The sequence below is a fragment of the Callospermophilus lateralis genome, chromosome 8, assembly GCF_048772815.1.
Source record: "Callospermophilus lateralis isolate mCalLat2 chromosome 8, mCalLat2.hap1, whole genome shotgun sequence".
In the NCBI taxonomy this organism is placed as follows: Eukaryota; Metazoa; Chordata; class Mammalia; order Rodentia; family Sciuridae; genus Callospermophilus; species Callospermophilus lateralis.
Genome location: NC_135312.1, coordinates 30,332,327 through 30,349,329, shown reverse-complemented (window position 1 = coordinate 30,349,329; position 17,003 = coordinate 30,332,327). Strand labels below are relative to the sequence as shown.

The window sequence follows — 17,003 nt, the reverse complement described above, 5'->3', positions numbered from 1 at the left end:
CGCAATTGGCTGCTTTAGTCTTAGTGGCGTGGCGCACTCATTACGCAATACGCAGAGTCCTTACGGGCTACAAATACGTGATGACGAAAGACGCTCTCTCTTTCCCGTATCTACTGCGAGGTGAGGAGGATACTGTTTTCCGTGGGCCCTGGGAATCTGAAGCCATCGGCTCTAGGAAAGCTAACAGCGTGGGTTTTGCGCTCTCGGCTTTTACCCTGGTTATCTTCCGGCGCGGCGAGTGCCGTGTGGATCTGCTGGCGCAAGATGCGAGTTCTGTTTTGGGGCTTTAGGCCTAACCCTACCGCTCTGCCTTACCGGGATGGCGCGCCGAGCTGGGATTCCAGGGTTGGGCCGACAGTGTGTTAGCCAGCAAGGCTTCGTAACACCTCTTTGGGGGCTGTACCTACCAGGCCCGGACGCACCGGAGGCCACTCTTAGTTTGGGTCATCTTTTATCCTCCCACGTCTCCCAGCACTTTCCTGTGGGAGTGGAGCTCTGTTTGGCGAAAACACTCCCTGCACTGGCCTGACTCCAAGTGTTTGTGTTTCAGAATGAAGACCATTCTCAGCAATCAGACTGTCGACATTCCAGAAAATGGTACGGTACTTGCGGTTTTTCTGATGGGTGTTTACTACGTGTTCCAAGCCTTCTGTAATCTCAGAATTCATTCTTTCTCGTAGTCGACATTACTCTGAAGGGACGCACAGTTATTGTGAAGGGCCCAAGAGGAACCCTCCGGAGGGATTTCAATCATATCAATGTGGAACTCAGCCTCCTTGGAAAGAAAAAGAAGAGGGTAAGGTGTAGATAACTTATGTTGCTCTTTCGGATGGTAGTTATCTATAATAGCATTAAATTTGGTTGCTTGTAAAGTTTCCCAATTGAGAGCAATGTTTGGCTTTTAAGTTTAGCATCCAAAATAAATTTTGCTTTAATGAGGTTGGAATATCAGATTCTGAATACAGTATACTGTAAAGCTCAATATCTAGTAGTTATTCTCAAAGCGGTTTTAATACTAATACAAGTTAGATTTATTTGATTGCTTAAAAAGTAAGAATTTAAACCAGTAATGGGGATTTTTTTGGACTTGATTTTATTGTCCAGTGGTGAAGTTTGTTGCAACTTGTTTGGGAGTTTTCAACGTGAATCTGCGTACCTTTGGTGTACAGCAATAAAAACATTTGTTAAATGTAGGAGACTTTGTATGTGGTTGGATTTTCCCAGTTGAAAATCCTATTCTTTAATTGGGGTTAATTCTAGAATCTAGAGAAATTCATTGGGAAAAAAAATGAACTGATCTCCTTCAAGCCTACTTATTTATGGGAAGTTTTTGTTGTGTTACAGCTACGGGTTGACAAATGGTGGGGAAATAGAAAGGAACTGGCCACTGTTCGCACCATCTGTAGTCATGTACAGAACATGATCAAGGGTGTTACACTGGTAAGCTGACTGATAAAGACATTCCCCCCACTCCTTTATTTTACTATTGAAAGTTTTCTGAGCTGTATTAAGTGTGTATATGTGTGTATTATATATATATATAGAGAGAGAGAGAGATGTCTATGACCAATAATGGATTATCCATAAGATTAGGCTGAGGGTGTGGAACTTTTTTGACTGTAGTGCTGGAGCTCAAACCCATGCTGGTGCCAAGTGCTCTATCACTGAGCCGCATCCTATTTATTTATCATTAATAGAAAATCTGCTATACCATAGCACATAGATTGGCTTTGCTTACTTAATGTTAAGCCACCATTCGGACCCTATAACCCTGCCTGTTTTCCTAAATGCATGTCTGATGTTCACTATTGATTTCAAGCCTCCCACCCCTAAAGTAAAGTTTGTGCTGACTTGTGTGTATGCATTAAAACCTGGTCCCTCTAGACTATACCTAATAAGGGAATACTGTGCTTAACCTCTATTATGGACCTATTAAATGTTTCTACTGCGTATCCCTGATTCCAGTTCCTTGAAGGTAGAAGCCCTGTCATACTTGATATTCTCAATTCTGCCATTAGTCTTAGTAAATATTAGTCTGAAAATGTGGGATTTGGGGGGTTCTCATTAAAAGGTGTTAGCATTGTTTACTGTGGGCATAAAGGTAACAAAATAAGTGCTTCTTTAAGAAGCTTTGCTGTCCAGTGAGGAGACATAAAATTGTATACCTATGGTGTACCAGTAATAAAAAATGTTGTAGGAGGGTTGATACAGGTGTCAGTTGTTAGGAAACCTTGACAATGAATGCAATATGGGAACTGTTAAATTTTTAAATTATAAGTAACATAAGCATCCTACTAAATTTTAAAGTGACTTTCTTTTAACTAGGGCTTCCGTTACAAGATGAGGTCTGTGTATGCTCACTTCCCCATCAACGTTGTTATTCAGGAGAATGGGTCTCTTGTTGAAATCCGAAATTTCTTGGGTGAAAAATACATCCGCAGGGTTCGGATGAGGACAGGTATGTTGTATGTGCCCTCAGATATGATTCAGGAATTGTAAATCTTTTGAAGCCTGGTTTTTTGGGTTGGTTCTGACTATAAGTATTTCATAATTGTCTAAGGATAGCTTTGAACTTGTGATCCTCCTGCCTCTGTCTCCCAAATTTCTGGGGTTACAGGCATGTACCACCATATCTGGCTGCATTGTGATGTTTTGATGGACATATGCATAAGTAGAATGATCAAATTAGGATATTTAACATGTTCATCTCCTATTTCTTGGTAATAAAAACTTAGATTCCCAAAAAATGGAGTAGTAGTTACTAGTCTACATTCTGCCTAGGTTTAAATTTCAATTCTTGCTTGGAGCATTTTGTTTCTGTAGCTTAGTACTCATCTGTTTAGTGGGAACTATGTTATGACCAAATGAGTTTAAAATTGAAAAGCACTCAAAATAGTGCTTGTCTAATACATAGTAAACACTGAACCTTTAGTTTTATGTGTTTTTTTTCCCCCCAGTGTGCTCTTGGTTAGGGTGGGGAAGAGGGGAAAGAAAGGAGATCTCGATGCCAATTTCTATATAATAGCTGTTTTCTGCAACATTTAATGAGAATCCCCATGTAAAAAATAAACTTTCGGGAATACTAAATATGTACAAAGTGTTGGTACAGAACTTTGTTTTTGGTACAGGAATTGAACCCAGGGGTGTATAACCACCACGTCCCTAGTCCTTTTTTATTTTGAGACAGGTTCTCTCTAAGTTGCTGAGGCTGGTCTTAAAGCCTCCCAAGTTATTAGGATAATTTTGGCTGATATAAGCCAGATCCTATAAAGCAAAAACCTCAAGAGAAAATTGGTTTGTTGTATGGAATTTTAAATGGAGTTAATTACTAGTGGGATTTAAGTATTTGTTTATTCTAACACCATGCAAATGCTTTTTTCCCTTTTCAGGTGTTGCTTGTTCAGTGTCTCAAGCTCAGAAAGATGAATTAATCCTTGAAGGAAATGATATTGAACTTGTTTCAAATTCAGGTTTGTATGTTCTCAATACCAATTATGCCTGCAAAATCTTGTTTAAATTTTAAATAAAAAGTTGACTCTGGGCTGGGATTGTGGCTCAGCGGTAGAGCGCTCGCCTAGCACAGGTGGGACCCGGGTTCGATCCTCAGCACCAAATAAAAATAAAGGCATTTTGTTGTATCCATCTACACCTAAAAAATATTTTTTTAAAAAAAACCTTTTTAAATATTTTTTAAAAAGGTTGACTCAATGATGCTCTGGGACTTTTAAGTGTTTCACTTAAAACAGTCTTGTGTAAGGACAGGGACACAGTGTGAGAAATGTGTTATTAGGCATTTTTGTTAGTATGAATGTCAAAGTATACACAAAACTTGATGGTACAGATTGTTCACTGAACATGGTCCTTGGTACAGTCAAGAGACCATGTAGAAAAGTGTATATACACAAGTTGCCAGCAAAACATGGCATATTGTTTGATAACCTTTTTTCAGTAGATAGAAGATTTAGATTAAAAAGTGTAGTAAGTAGTTGTTTATTATGATTATCAAGTATCTTATGTATAATTGTGTTGTATACTTTTGACTGGCAACACAATAAATATTTTTCACACTTGTGAAAAAAGTTTGTTCTTGCTCCCATCACCAAGAACAAATGTGAGTGATGTGTTCACTAGTACTGTTTCACTAGATGTAGGAAATTTTTTGTCTGTGTTATTACCTTATGGAATCATTGCTGTATATTTGGTTCATTGTTAGCCAAAATGTGCTGTACCTGATTGCTTTTTAAGATGAAATAATTGAGTTCTTTTTTTAATTCCTATAGCCGCTTTAATTCAGCAAGCCACAACAGTGAAAAACAAGGATATCAGAAAATTTTTGGATGGTATTTATGTTTCTGAAAAAGGAACAGTTCAGCAGGCTGATGAATAAGATCTAAGAGGTAGGTTCTTTAGTGTCTGTTTTATGTTACTAGGGATTAAACTCAGGACTTTGCACATGCTAAGCAAGAGCTCCACCATTAAGTTATATCCCCAGCTATTTATGCTAAGTTACCTAGGCTGGCCTAGAACTTGTTATCCTCCTGCCTCTGTCTTCTAAGTAGTTGGGATCACAGGTGAGCACTATCATGTCTGCTAATGTCTGTAAGATTGATTACTGCTTTAGATGTGTTTTTAATATACTGAGACTTGCTGAGCATGAGCAACGTGTCTAGGCTCCATTCCTCGTTCTCCAAAAAGAAAGAAGACTTAAATTGAAATTATATTAATGGTAGAGAATGGAGCACAGTAAATTCTAAGTTTACAGTTTACTATGAACAGTATATTTAATGATAATTTACAACTTTAATGGACAAAGGTAACTGATGGAGATATTTTTATTTCTTTTTACAGTTGTCCAGTCACAGAAGCACGTCCTGGAGTCAATTTGATATTTCACTGATGCAATAATAGATCTCTATTGACTTTGGACTTAATCCTTTCCAACGGGTTGAATAAACTTTAGTGTCCTTTCAAAGGAACAAAACAAATTTTTTTTCTAGTTTATTTTTTTTCTTCTTGGGAACAAGTGGTTTGAATCTGGTTCTTGAATACCAGGTAAATCTCAGGCAAAAAGAAATTGGTACCTGTGACAGGCAACATCTACCTAATTTTTCAATGGATAGAGAGCTTTGGGGAAGATCTGAAGGGGTTTTAATATTTTTGAGGCATGAATTTGAATATTTGGTGAGGTAGTGCACTCTAGTCACTTGTGAGAAACGTTCTGAAAAATGAAACAAAATATTAATATACTCAGGATGGAGATGTGCAGTTAATTTGTGAAATATGCTGACCATATTACTGTTGTGCTACAAGATTTCAATAATCTTGTCCTCTGCCTCAAGCCAGTACTGTGTATTTTGAAGTTATTGTAGCTGGCCTCAAATTTGCAACCTTGCCTCAGTTGTTGAGATAGGCATGAGCCACCATACCTGTCTCTTAGCCATCTACTAGTGTGTCTGAGACCTTTATTTTTACATCACCAGAGTTCTTAACCACTGAGCCACACCCCAGCCCTTTTTATTTTTCTATTTTGGGCAGAGTGTCTGTAGGTTGCTGAGGCTGTCTTTAAACTTGCCATTCTCTTGCCTCAGCCTCCGGAGCTGGTAGGATTACAGGCTTGAGCCACCATGTCCACCCCCACTTGGTATTTTAAAAGCACAACTTTTACATTATATCTTCATTCCCTGTCAGAGTTTTTAAGTATTATATAATAATATTTTACTAGACTTACATTTATTTATTTATTATAGCACCTTTTTTCCCCCTAATTTTTTTAATGGTGCATTATACTTGTGTGCATTGGTCAGTGTTAATTCCTGGCCATACCAGACTTCCTTAAACCCAACATGGTGATCCCTTTAATCCCCTCTTCATCTGTTAAATTCCAACATCCCAAATTTTCAGAAAATTAATATCAACCCTTGAGTTCTTTTTACACACCATACATCCAACCCTGATATATACATATATTCACTACTTGGTATGTTCAGAGTCTATCAGAACTATTTAAATGAAGAGACTTCAATCTTAGACTTGTTTCAAGTGTACTGATGGTGTATGATTTCATGGAGGTAGTGTTGAGCTTGATTATAGAGATAGGTTTTTAAGGAAAGGATGAAGTGTTAAGTCAAACATTTGAGGTAGGGTTACAGGCATTGAATTTGGTTTCTGAGTGAAATAATATAATTGACAACTATTGAAGCCGAACGGGCTTTGTTATACTATTACAGTATTTGAAAATGGTAGAAAACGAAACAACCTTGACTTTCACTTGGATTATTGGTTATTGGTTCTTCACACTCCCTCTGGTAGTGGGTCTTGTACTGAGGATTGAACCACTGAGCCACATCTGCAGCCCTATTTTGTATCTTACAGATAGGGTCTCACTAAGTTGCTCAGTGCATCCATCACTGTTGCTGAGACTGGCTTTGAACTTGCCATCCCATCCTTCCGGGCTACAGGGAAGGATGTTCTTTTTGAAACAGTATTTTTCAAAGGTTGGGTTTTTTGTTTTTTTATCCCCACTCCTTTTTATTTTTAGACAGGGTTTGCTGAGTTGTTTAGGCTCTCAATAAGTTGCTAAAGCTGGGTTTTGAACTTGTGATCCTCTTGCCTTGGCCTCCTGAGCTACCCGGGTTGCAGGTGTACACCACCACTTCTGAATTAAGTATGTTTTTAAAACTTGACTGCTTTCACACTTAGTTGAGTTTTTATATTTTTTATTACTATTTTTTGCAGTGCTGGAGATTGAACACACCTTTGAGCATGCTAGACAAACATTCTGCCACTTAGCTATATCCTCAAACCTTCAGTTTACTTTGTTGATTTTCAATATCAAGCAAGTTCTTTCCCTTTAAAAAGGGTTTTACAGTTGAAGTGTGGCAGTCCCCTTCAATGGCATAGTAAAACGTACCTTGATCACCCTATTTAAAAACATGGCATTAACTCATTCAGTCATCTTGGTCCTGTTGCACTTGATTCTGTCCGTAGCATTTATAAACATTTACAGTTTACCTTGTTGAGTATTGATTGTATGCTTTCTTCTGTTAGAACACAACTGTTAGTGGGATGCAATCTTCTGCACTTCTTCATTTCAAGAATATGGAAAAATGGCACATCATTGTTTGCTGAGTGGAAACTTGGTGAAATTTTGAGGGGTGAGGGAGAAATTTCAAAATGGCAGTATTATAGTAAGCTAGAGACATTAGGAATGAAATAGCAATATATGGGTAGTTGCTGCTGGGCAACTACCTCCAGGAGTGAACTGATGCTAGGTTATGACCTGGTAACTTGGAGAATAATTTCCACAAAACTAGGGTGTGGTGACAGTCAAACCCAACTTTTAGGTCAGGTGTTTACATCTTACTAATGGATACACATTCCCAGAGGTAACTTACCCAGTTGGGGCAGAGTAAGTAAAAATCCACTCACCAGAATATTAGCTAAATATATAGTAAGCATAAACCCAGTGAGGTATTTTTGGTTTTTGAGGTACAGGGACTTGGACCCCATCCTACTGTGTGGTAGGCAAGTGCTCTTTGAGACAGGATCTAAGTTGCCCAGGGTGACCTTGAGTTTGCAATTCTTTGGCTTGAGCCTCTTAAGTTATCAGTGTGCCTCACTGTACCCAACTTAAATTGATTTTTTTTTAATAAACCTGACTATTTTAGTAAGCTTAGTAGGTCATGAGCCATATTAAATATTTTTTTAGTTGTAGATGGGCATAATGTCTTTATTTTTATTTTTATGTGGTACTGGGGATAGAACCCAGGGTCTCAAGCATGCGAGGCAAGTGCTCTACCACTGAGCTACAACCCCAGCCCCATATTAAATATTTAACTAAGGTTTTTCATATGACAATGACTTAAATACTCCCAAAGTGGCAGTAAGGGAAGACTTAAGCTTTAAGCTAAGGAACTTGGCTATTTGGGAGAGTTTCTGGCAAAGTAATTTGAAAAGGGAAACCGTGTTTTTAAGAATACGTAATGTAAACGTTGAAAAATAGGCCAGATGTGGTGTGCATGCATGTCTGTAGTCTCAACTATTAGGAAGGTTGAGGTAGAATCTGAAGTTAAAGGCCAACCTTGAAAAGAAAGTCTAATAAACTCAGAAATCATAAATAACAAGATACTTGAATCAGGGCACAAAATATTTGAAGACTAGAAAACAAAACCTGAAAATCTTTGTTATTTTGACCACGTTTTTTTCAACACCTTGATGTTAAAAGAGGTTGATGAGTTGATAATGAATTGTTCAATTGACACCAAAGATTTTCACTGTAACTCTTGGGTCAAGGTGAGCCTATGTGGCATAAAAGGGGAGAAGCCAAGGGTTTTTTTTTTTGAGGGGGTGTTGGTGATGGTGGTGATGGTGGTGTGAGGCATAAAACCTAGGGCCTCAAGCTTGGAGCTTGCTAAGCAAGTGCTCTATCACTTAGCTGCAGCCCATCCAAGTGATTCTTCTAAATGACTTAACTTTTCTACATAGTCAACATGTTAGAACAATTGACCAATTATAATTATGCATAGCATTAGGCACAGTAAGTTCTCAAAGGGAAAAAAAATCTTGCAAAACATGCTTAAGACTTAAGAAGGCTAGGAGAATGGGTATAATGGGAGAAAGAAGAGACAAAAGCAGGATTTTACCATTTGTATTTGACCAGCCACATAGCAAATTTATTGCTATTCCTTAAGCATTTGCATGATCAATTTTCTCTTTACACCATCTTTGAAATATAATTGCTCTTCATGATCAGTTAGAATTCCAATTGTGTACATATGACTTCTGACCACACATTTTTTCAACACCTTGATGTTAAAAGAGTTTGATGGGTTGATAATGAATTCTGGATACAATGAAAACTACCTTTAATTTAAAATAATTTCCTACTAAGGCTTTTTGAAACAAACTACTTTCCTTTGACTCTAAATTCCTGGAGTGGCCAGTGAATGTGTGCAAAGGCCATTATTTGAATATTTATTAATCTAAAAAATTATAAGCATAAATTGGTGTACATTCAGGTTCATTAAAAAAAATACTCTCAGTTCAGATTTAAGAATTTACTTAATTCTAGCCTTACAAAGTGGTAAATAAAAGTAATTTTAACTCATTTAGACTAGTAATACTCAACTCATCCAGAGTCACATTGCTAGGTCCAGAAAGGGCCACACTTTGTACTTTGCTGTATGCATGTAAAAAGCAGTGAAACTCTTTAGGGGGAAGAGCGGGTCTTATGGAATAATAATATGGTACTTTGCTATTGATAACCAATAAGTAAAATTTACATCTTTTTAGCTTTACTAAGTCTACCAAATCTTGTTTATCACCATGAAAATTGGGGAGAAGAAATGCTCAATTTATTTAAAGGTGAAATTTCTGTACTAGTCAGGTTGAGTGACTTCCTGTCTTCACAGACAGTTGGGTCCAGCTTTTAATCTTTATCCTGTGATCTTGCCATGAGATCAGTTATGGAAGTTGAATTTTTCTAAAATTCACAAATCTAATAAGAGAGCTCACAAATTTAGATGTTTTAGAAATGCTTGATAATGTTTTGAGAAAAACCTGTCTCACAAATTTAGATGTTTTTGAAATACTTGACAGGTTTTTTGAGAAAACAGATTGATGCACTTCAGAGTCTGCCGTAACTGGCTATAGACAAGCACTGCTTTAACTTGTTGAGATTTACTTTTCATTTGAGAACCACCCTGACCTAAAGGACAAAGCACCTTGTTAGGAGTGACAGAATGTCACCAACTATCCAGTTTAAAGAATAGTTTTAAATCTCCGCTATGGACTGACAAACTTTCACTTCTTAAAAATAATTCTTTTAACCATGAGAAGATATTTAGAGAAGCTAGAGAATAATGATGGAAAATGCTTCCTGAAGCAATTTAACAGGTAATCCTCATAGTTTACAGTCATTGAAGTCTTATTCTTCAGCTCCAAGAACTGAATTTGTTGATGTCAACACCTAAGGGAAAGCTCATTTAAACCACACTGCAGAGACATCGATTGTCATCACCTTGATTACTGCTGTATTTCAAATTGTCTTCTTTCTTACACTAGGCAGGAATACTGTAAGTTCCCAGTATATAGAACTGGAGTGAATTTTTTAAGCTGTGAAGACAGATCACTTTAGCTAAGGACTCTCTTGTGGCCTTGCTTTAATGGTATGTTTTGTAAGCTCTTTGCTTTCCAAAATTGTCTTCTCTTTCGCTGATGTAAAATAGTGATTGATAATAGTAGAACCAGGGTGGAGAAAAAGCAACAACCAAAGAATATCAGTGGTTTCTTCTGCAGGAGAAATGAGCAGGCAATGCACTCTGCTTTTTCTTGAGTCTGATTGCATCTAGGACTACTGTTCTCCAAAGGGAAGCCACTGCTGCTGATCAGGTGATTGTAAAATAGTATGGAGGATTTAGCTCTGAAATCAGATGTGAAGAATCCGAATCTAGGTTTAGATTTTTCTTCGGTAAGTTTGAATGCGTAATAGCCTTTGATTTTGACTTTATCAATAAGGTATGCTGAAAAATACCAGAAATGGAAATCATTAATTACAATGAAGTATCTTTGAATAAGAATTTAGTTTTCACTGAAACAAGCTAAACTTATGTCCATAAAAAAAAAGTCATGATTCTCGCCCATTAAAGGCTTTTTTTTAAACTTTTTTTTACAATCTATGAAAATAATTAAGTTTTAAAAGTTTGAAGTAAAACTGATATATAAATCATCCAAAAATATTTTAAAAAGCAAATTTAAGAAGCAGAGCCATGAACACAATAGTTCTTAAGAATCACAAGCAGAAAAATCTTGCCTGTCTGTCCTCATTCTGAATCTCAGATATGCTCTTGGTGCTGCCCAGTAACCACACTTGGTTTCCCTAAGCATTCATTCTTTTCTTACTTTCCTGCTCCTATAATTCTATAAAATCTTACTGTCCTAATCCTACAATTCTATTTTTTTTGGGGGGTGGAGGATACTGGGGATTGAACTCAGGGGCACTCAACCACTGAGCCACATCCCCAGCCCTATTTTGTATTTTATTTAGAGACAGGGCCTCACTGGATTGCTTAGCACCTTGCTGTTGCTGAGGCTGGCTTTGAACTAGCGATCCTCCTGCCTCAGCCTCCCAAGTCCTGGGATTACAGACGTGCGCCACAGCGCCCAGCTCTAATCCTACCATTCTAAACAAAGCCAACAAGGTCATTAATGAGCCTTCTCCCCTTGTTCTTTTGTTCCTGTCAGTTAACATGAACCTCACACCTCACTGTATCTAAGCTGGCCCGGAACCTCACCTTTCAGAGCTTCCTGAACGTACTTCTCCAAGTAGTACTTTCGGAGTTGATCATTTTCCAAAGACTGGTCGTCGATGCCATTGGCAGTGATGTAGATATCTACGTCTCCGTAGTTCTTCCGGATCCACCTGAGCAGCTTGCGCTCTCCCCAGGGCAGCACCGCCAGGCGAGTTGGGGAGCTCAGGCAGGTGATGTCTTGCAGGAACTGCACGTCCCTGTCCGAGTCGTAGCGGCTGCCGTTCTGCTGCTCATGCATCACGTATCTAGTGGTGAAGTGGTTTAAGGCATAGAAGTCGGCGGCGCCCTTGACCAGCCTGCGCTCGTTCTCGGTGAAATGAGGAAGCGCAGAGCTGGAGAGCCCTTGCCGATTCTTGGAGGCTATGTACTCCCTCATCGCGGTGGGGTAGTCCCCGGTCTTGAACAGAGGATCTGCGAACCAGGCAATCTCGAACTGGAGGAAGCGCTCCGCCGCCTTCCAGTGAGAGTCAACATAGGGGTTGGCTGGTTCCGCCCAGTCGGAATGCAAGGACAGCGACACCGCGCCATGCTGGGACAGCCTGTACTGCTGGTCATAGAGGTGCCAGACCAGGGCATGTGCGATCAGCAGATTGTGGGCTGCCCTGTAGGTGTCGTTACTAGTGCGGTTGTAGATGTCACTCAGCCGGTTAGGCTCGTTGATGGTGATCCAGAGCTTCACCAAGTCTCCCAGCTCCTGGAAGCACAGCCCTGCGTAGTCCTGGAAGGCCGTGGCTGTCGACGGGTTCAGCCAGCCCCCGCTGTGTAATAGGGGCGTGGGGAGGCCTAGATGGGCGTGGGTGGGGTGATACAACGTGACCATTGGGGAGATGTTGAGCTTCAGCCCCTCGCTGATCACACACCTGTAGTACCTCAGAACTTGTTGGTTGATCTCAGACAGGTTGCCAGTGGGAAGGACTGAGGCCCAGTCCAGAGCAAACCGGTAGTGGGTGACTTTCATTCTGGTCAACATCTCAAGTTGTTTTTTGATGCTGACAAAATCTGTGCATTGAGCGGGCCGGGTTTTCAGCCTTACTCCTTCCACTCGGTGCAACAGTCTGTTGCCAGTGGCATTCCACAAGTACAGGTGAGGGTCAATAAACTGTGGGGAGGAAGCCATGGACTCGGGCTGTGGGAAAAGAAGCACATTCAGATAAAGCACATGCTGGCTAACTGAGGCTCTCAGCAATACGCCCTTTAAGAAGAAGAAGGGCCTGATCTTATGGGGCCTCTCAGGACAAGAGAGAAAGTACATTATGCATATGTCCTTCATAATGACCTCTGTGTTCCGGCTGTTCTCCTGGTGATGCAGAGAAAAGGCCTGATGAATTGATTATCTTCCCTTCCAGCCCTTGACATCTCCAGGGAAACCAGGAAACATAGGGAAGGAACCATACCCAGGGTTTGGCTTGGAAACAAATTGAGAAAAGACTGAGAAGCCATTTTCCAGCTCATTTCACCTAAAAATCCAGGTTATACAGTGGGGTCTCATGTGATTCTCTTCAAATGCATCAGGAAATTGGCCTGCTATCCTCAGTTAAAAGCAGTTATGAAAGATGGATTCTAAACCCTGTCACAAATTGAAAACAAAGGTGTAAAGGAGTTCTCAGACCGCACTTGGATTTAGAGAGGACTGGTTGACAACAGCTCCAGTTCCTAAAAGAGACGGCTCCTTTCATTGGCTGAATGCACCTCTCAACTTTTTCTATTTGAAAAGTCCAAGTGATATTACCTTTGCTTCAGGTGTATCTTCCCCCTACCCACTGCCTGTCAAAATACAACTGTATCTCCCTCACCCATGAATATGTCAGAACACAGATTTATTCATCTAAAAGAAGAGGATTAAATTCTTTCTCTATGCAAAGAACTTGGATTATGAATGGAAAGAATACCCATAAAATAAAATACCCATAAAACTCTCCAGGTTGCCCCTTGGATCTGGTAGTGTCTCATTACAGTCTGTCCTAATCTGTGCCTTTGAAACTTAGGCTTGGCAATTATATAGTGATGGAGCTGTCTCACCTGCCTCCCAGGTGTGCGGTGAGGAGTTGATGTTCTGCAAAAGGGCTTTGTCGACCCTAACGCACTGTATAAATGTAAGGTAGTCATGACTTGGGTTTAGTTTTCCCTGGATGCAATAATTATCTTGTAGACCTTTGAGTCTAAACTAAAACAAAGGACTTAAAAAAGGGATTTCTAAATTTAAGACTAAAAAGGGAAAATAAATGTTCTGTACTTATGTAAAGTACTTTTTCTTTTCATGACTGAGTTTAAATGCACCAGGGAAAATGATAATTAGCCTTTGGTAAATATTTTCCCTCTAATTGTTTTCTCATATGTCATCTTTCATAGTATAATTACAAAACCATATTACTGCCCACTTGCCATCTGCCAACCAGTTATCTAGAACATTAAACTAGAGAACATTGATCATGTGAGCATGAAGTTTAATCTGGATATAATTAATTATTTGAGTGAAATCTTTCTAGCCTATATGGTCAGTTTCAGTGTGTAGAAAAGCTGACCACATAATGATATTAAAAAGGTATTCACAAAGACAATCCTGCCATGCGGCAAGGCAAGATCAAATAAATATCTGTTACTTTTTTGTTTGTTTGTGGTACTGGGAATTGAACCCATGGATGCTTTACAAGTGATCTATATTCCCAGTCCTTTTATTGTTTTATTTTGAGACAAGAGCTTGCTAAATTGCCTAAGCTAACCTTGAAAAATCCTGCCTCAAACTCTCAAATCACTGGGATTACAGATGTACACCATTGCGCCTGGTGGTTTTACTTTAAAAACTCTTCAGAAAGTATTAGTTTTAGGCAGCAAGTGGGTTTGATTAGCCTGCAAAGAAATCTAGTTAAATATGATGAACCCTTAACCCAGCCCCAATTCCCAAATTTTGTTTTTAAAGTTGTGTTCCCCACTAAAAGGATCCTGGGCTCCTTGGAGAATTTTTTTTCAGGTCTGGGAGAGAAAAAAAAAAGGGTTGATCCTGGGGCATCTAGTGCTGGAAAACAAGAAAGTGCTTAAAAACTGGAAGGTAAATGTCAAAAGATATATGAGCAGCTTGAAGGGTCCCGGTGTGACAAGTTGTGCATAAAAATAAATGATGTTATAAAGATAATAATGAATTACAAAAAGTTGAACTTCAGAGAACCCAGCTAATAAGTGTAGAAGGAACAGTCTAACTCAAATTTCTCCATTTTGCTATCTATGAGAGGCAAGTTTCATGAATGAATTTTAAAACAGTTGTTTGAATTATTGTTCAGGAAAAGGATATTCATATATTCTCTGGGTATCATCATCAGATCACTTTTTTTGGTGGGGTACCAGGAATTAAACCAAAGGGCACTTAACCACTGAACCACAACCCCTGGCCCCCTTAATTTTTTTTTTTTTTTTCAAGACAGGGTCTCGAAATTTAGGGCCTTGCTAAGTTATTGAGGCTAGCTTTGAACTCACAATCCTCCTGCCTCAGCCTCCCAAGCCACTGGGATTACAGGAGTGGGCCACTGCACCTGGCTTCATCTAATCACTTCTTAATTAAAAATAAAGGTACCATTTAATTAAAAGATCTGACAAGTGCCACCTTAACCAAGAAATCTGGTGACACTACTTCAACTGCATTGATATTTTCCATAATAAAACAAATTGACATCAAGTTCCTCCTGATGGGATGCACTGATAGTGCACAATATCATCTATTTATCATTTTTCCAAGACTGGTAAATTCAATCTAATAAAGAAATAATCAGAGAACTCCAAAGCATGAGACATTCTATAGTCAATTGGTCTGAATTTGTCAGAATTGCCAATACCATCAACTTTGAAGGAATTGTTCTGAATTAAAGAAGGCTAAAGATGAAATATGTGGGCTGGGGATGTGGCTCAAGCGGTAGCATGCTCGCCTGGCATGCGTGCGGCCCAGGTTCGATCCTCAGCACCACATACAAAGATGTTTTGTCCGCCGATAACTAAAAAATACATATTTAAAAAAATTCTCATTCTCTCTCTCTCTCTTTAAAAAAATAAAATAAAATAAAAAAATAAAGATGAATGACGTGTGACCTTTCTTTGCATTCTTGATCCAAAAATAATTTTAAATCTATAAAGGACATTTTTGGAATATTTAGAAAATTTGAATATGGATTGTATATAAGATGGATTGACTCAATGTTAAATGTTCTGGGCCTCTTGATGATGGAGTGATACAGGAGAATGTTCTTGTTTTGGGAGATACATGCTGAAACATTTCGGGATGGAGCATAATGATGTCTGCAATTTATCCATGGTTTATAGAAGAGAGGGGCTGAGATAAAGTAGATGTGACAATGTTAGACGGCCATGGTGGTGCACAACTATAATCTCAGAGGCTCAGGAGGCAGAAGCAGGAGGATCACAAGTTCAAGGCCCGCCTCAGAAACTTAGTAAGGCCCTAAGCAACTTAACAAGACCCTATCTTAAAAAATAAAACAGGCTGGGGATGAGCACCTGGGTTCAATCCCTGGTACCAAAAAAAAAAAAGTGACAACATGAATAATTGGTCAGTCTTGAGGAAGAGAATATGTGTTTTTGTTGTACAAGTTTCAAATTTTTCAAAATAAAATGTTGAAGGAACAAAGGATACTAGAGACTAGAGGAAAATAAGATGGGAATGTGTGGGGTTAGGTATAGTAATATTTTTGAACTGTTAATTTCATTTTGTTAGTCTTTCTGAAGAAGATATCCAATTTTCTGCCCACATAGCATCTAGTCATACATCCTTTGGCTGATTTTTCAAAAACCAACATAATTTTCTTTGGCAAATCATTCATCCCCATTCTTAGTCCAAGTTGATGAACAGAAGCTGACTTTCCTGCGCTCCGAGGGGTGAGTATGAAACCAAGGCCTAACAGACCACAGAAATGATTTCCCCTCATACAGGATCAGTTCTTGCTCCTAAAACTAGGAATAGGGCAGATACCACAGTGTCAATCACTGGGAAGCTGCTGGGTCTTCAGCTAAAGCAGGAACTTGAAGGTTGGATCTCCCATACAGGTGGGAGAAGTAGCTCTTGTATCCCCTCAGGTCTTTACCTGCCGGGTCTGGAGTTGTGAAAAGTATCAACCTACTGAAGTCATAGGGAAAAGATGGTCATAGGAAGGAAGAAGTAGGAACTGGATAAATAGGTGGTTTAAGAGGAGACACGAGCAGAAGATGAATCACTGTTTATGTTACTTTTAATAGCCACAGGGGTTGAGATTCATAGCCTGTGAATCTCAAAAATTACATATATTTTTTTGCACCAGGAAGTGAACCCGGGGATGTTTAACAACTGAGTCACATCCCTAGCCCTTTCTGTTTTCTGTTTTGGAGCAGAGGCTCACGAAGTTACTTAGGGCCTCACTAAATTGCTGAGACTGGCCTGGAATTTGTTATCCTCCTGTTTCAGCCTTCTAAATTCCTGGGATCACAGGTGTGCGCCACTATGCTCGTCAATAACCTGTGAACTTTGGTCACTTGTGGTTTGGAGCCTTTTGTCTGGTCCCATTCCTGTACAACTCATTGTCTTTTCATACACTTCTAGAGTACAGGAAATTGTGTGTTATTGTGAAGTTCTATAGCATAGTGTTCAGGAGACAGACCTAGGTAACCTGCGGGCAAGTTATGTAACTTCCCTAAACCTCAGCTTTCTGATCTGTAAAATGA

At 39.2% G+C, this 17,003-nt stretch overlaps 2 protein-coding genes across 2 annotated transcripts in view; one reads left to right on the top strand and one right to left on the bottom strand.

Annotated features, from left to right (window-relative positions):
* Positions 1–488: 488 nt before the first annotated feature.
* Rpl9 (ribosomal protein L9) lies at positions 489–4,985 on the top strand. The gene is made up of 7 exons (XM_076864787.2): positions 489–597; positions 681–796; positions 1,345–1,440; positions 2,326–2,458; positions 3,390–3,470; positions 4,281–4,397; positions 4,849–4,985. Exons 1-6 carry the CDS (start codon positions 552–554, stop codon positions 4,385–4,387), a joined length of 579 nt encoding a protein of 192 aa, XP_076720902.1. The 5' UTR covers positions 489–551; the 3' UTR covers positions 4,388–4,397; positions 4,849–4,985.
* Positions 4,986–6,699: 1,714 nt separating this feature from the next.
* Klb (klotho beta) overlaps positions 6,700–17,003 on the bottom strand; it is a 34,462-nt gene continuing 24,158 nt past the window's right edge. The window contains exons 4-5 of the mRNA XM_076864786.2: positions 11,292–12,435; positions 6,700–10,520 (exon numbers count right to left, since the gene is read on the bottom strand). Of these exons, the coding sequence (XP_076720901.2) occupies positions 10,132–10,520; positions 11,292–12,435 (1,533 nt within the window). The 3' untranslated portion in view covers positions 6,700–10,131. The remainder of the gene's footprint in view (positions 10,521–11,291; positions 12,436–17,003) is intronic.

What these genes read in the sequence shown, in the direction of transcription:
- Rpl9 (XM_076864787.2), top strand. Translation starts at nt 552, where the DNA reads ATGAAGACCATTCTCAGCAATCAGACTGTCGACATTCCAGAAAATG. An exon ending in TGTCGACATTCCAGAAAATG is followed by an intron (nt 598 to 680) that starts GTACGGTACTTG and finishes TCTTTCTCGTAG; the next exon opens with TCGACATTACTCTGAAGGGA. An exon ending in TTGGAAAGAAAAAGAAGAGG is followed by an intron (nt 797 to 1,344) that starts GTAAGGTGTAGA and finishes GTTGTGTTACAG; the next exon opens with CTACGGGTTGACAAATGGTG.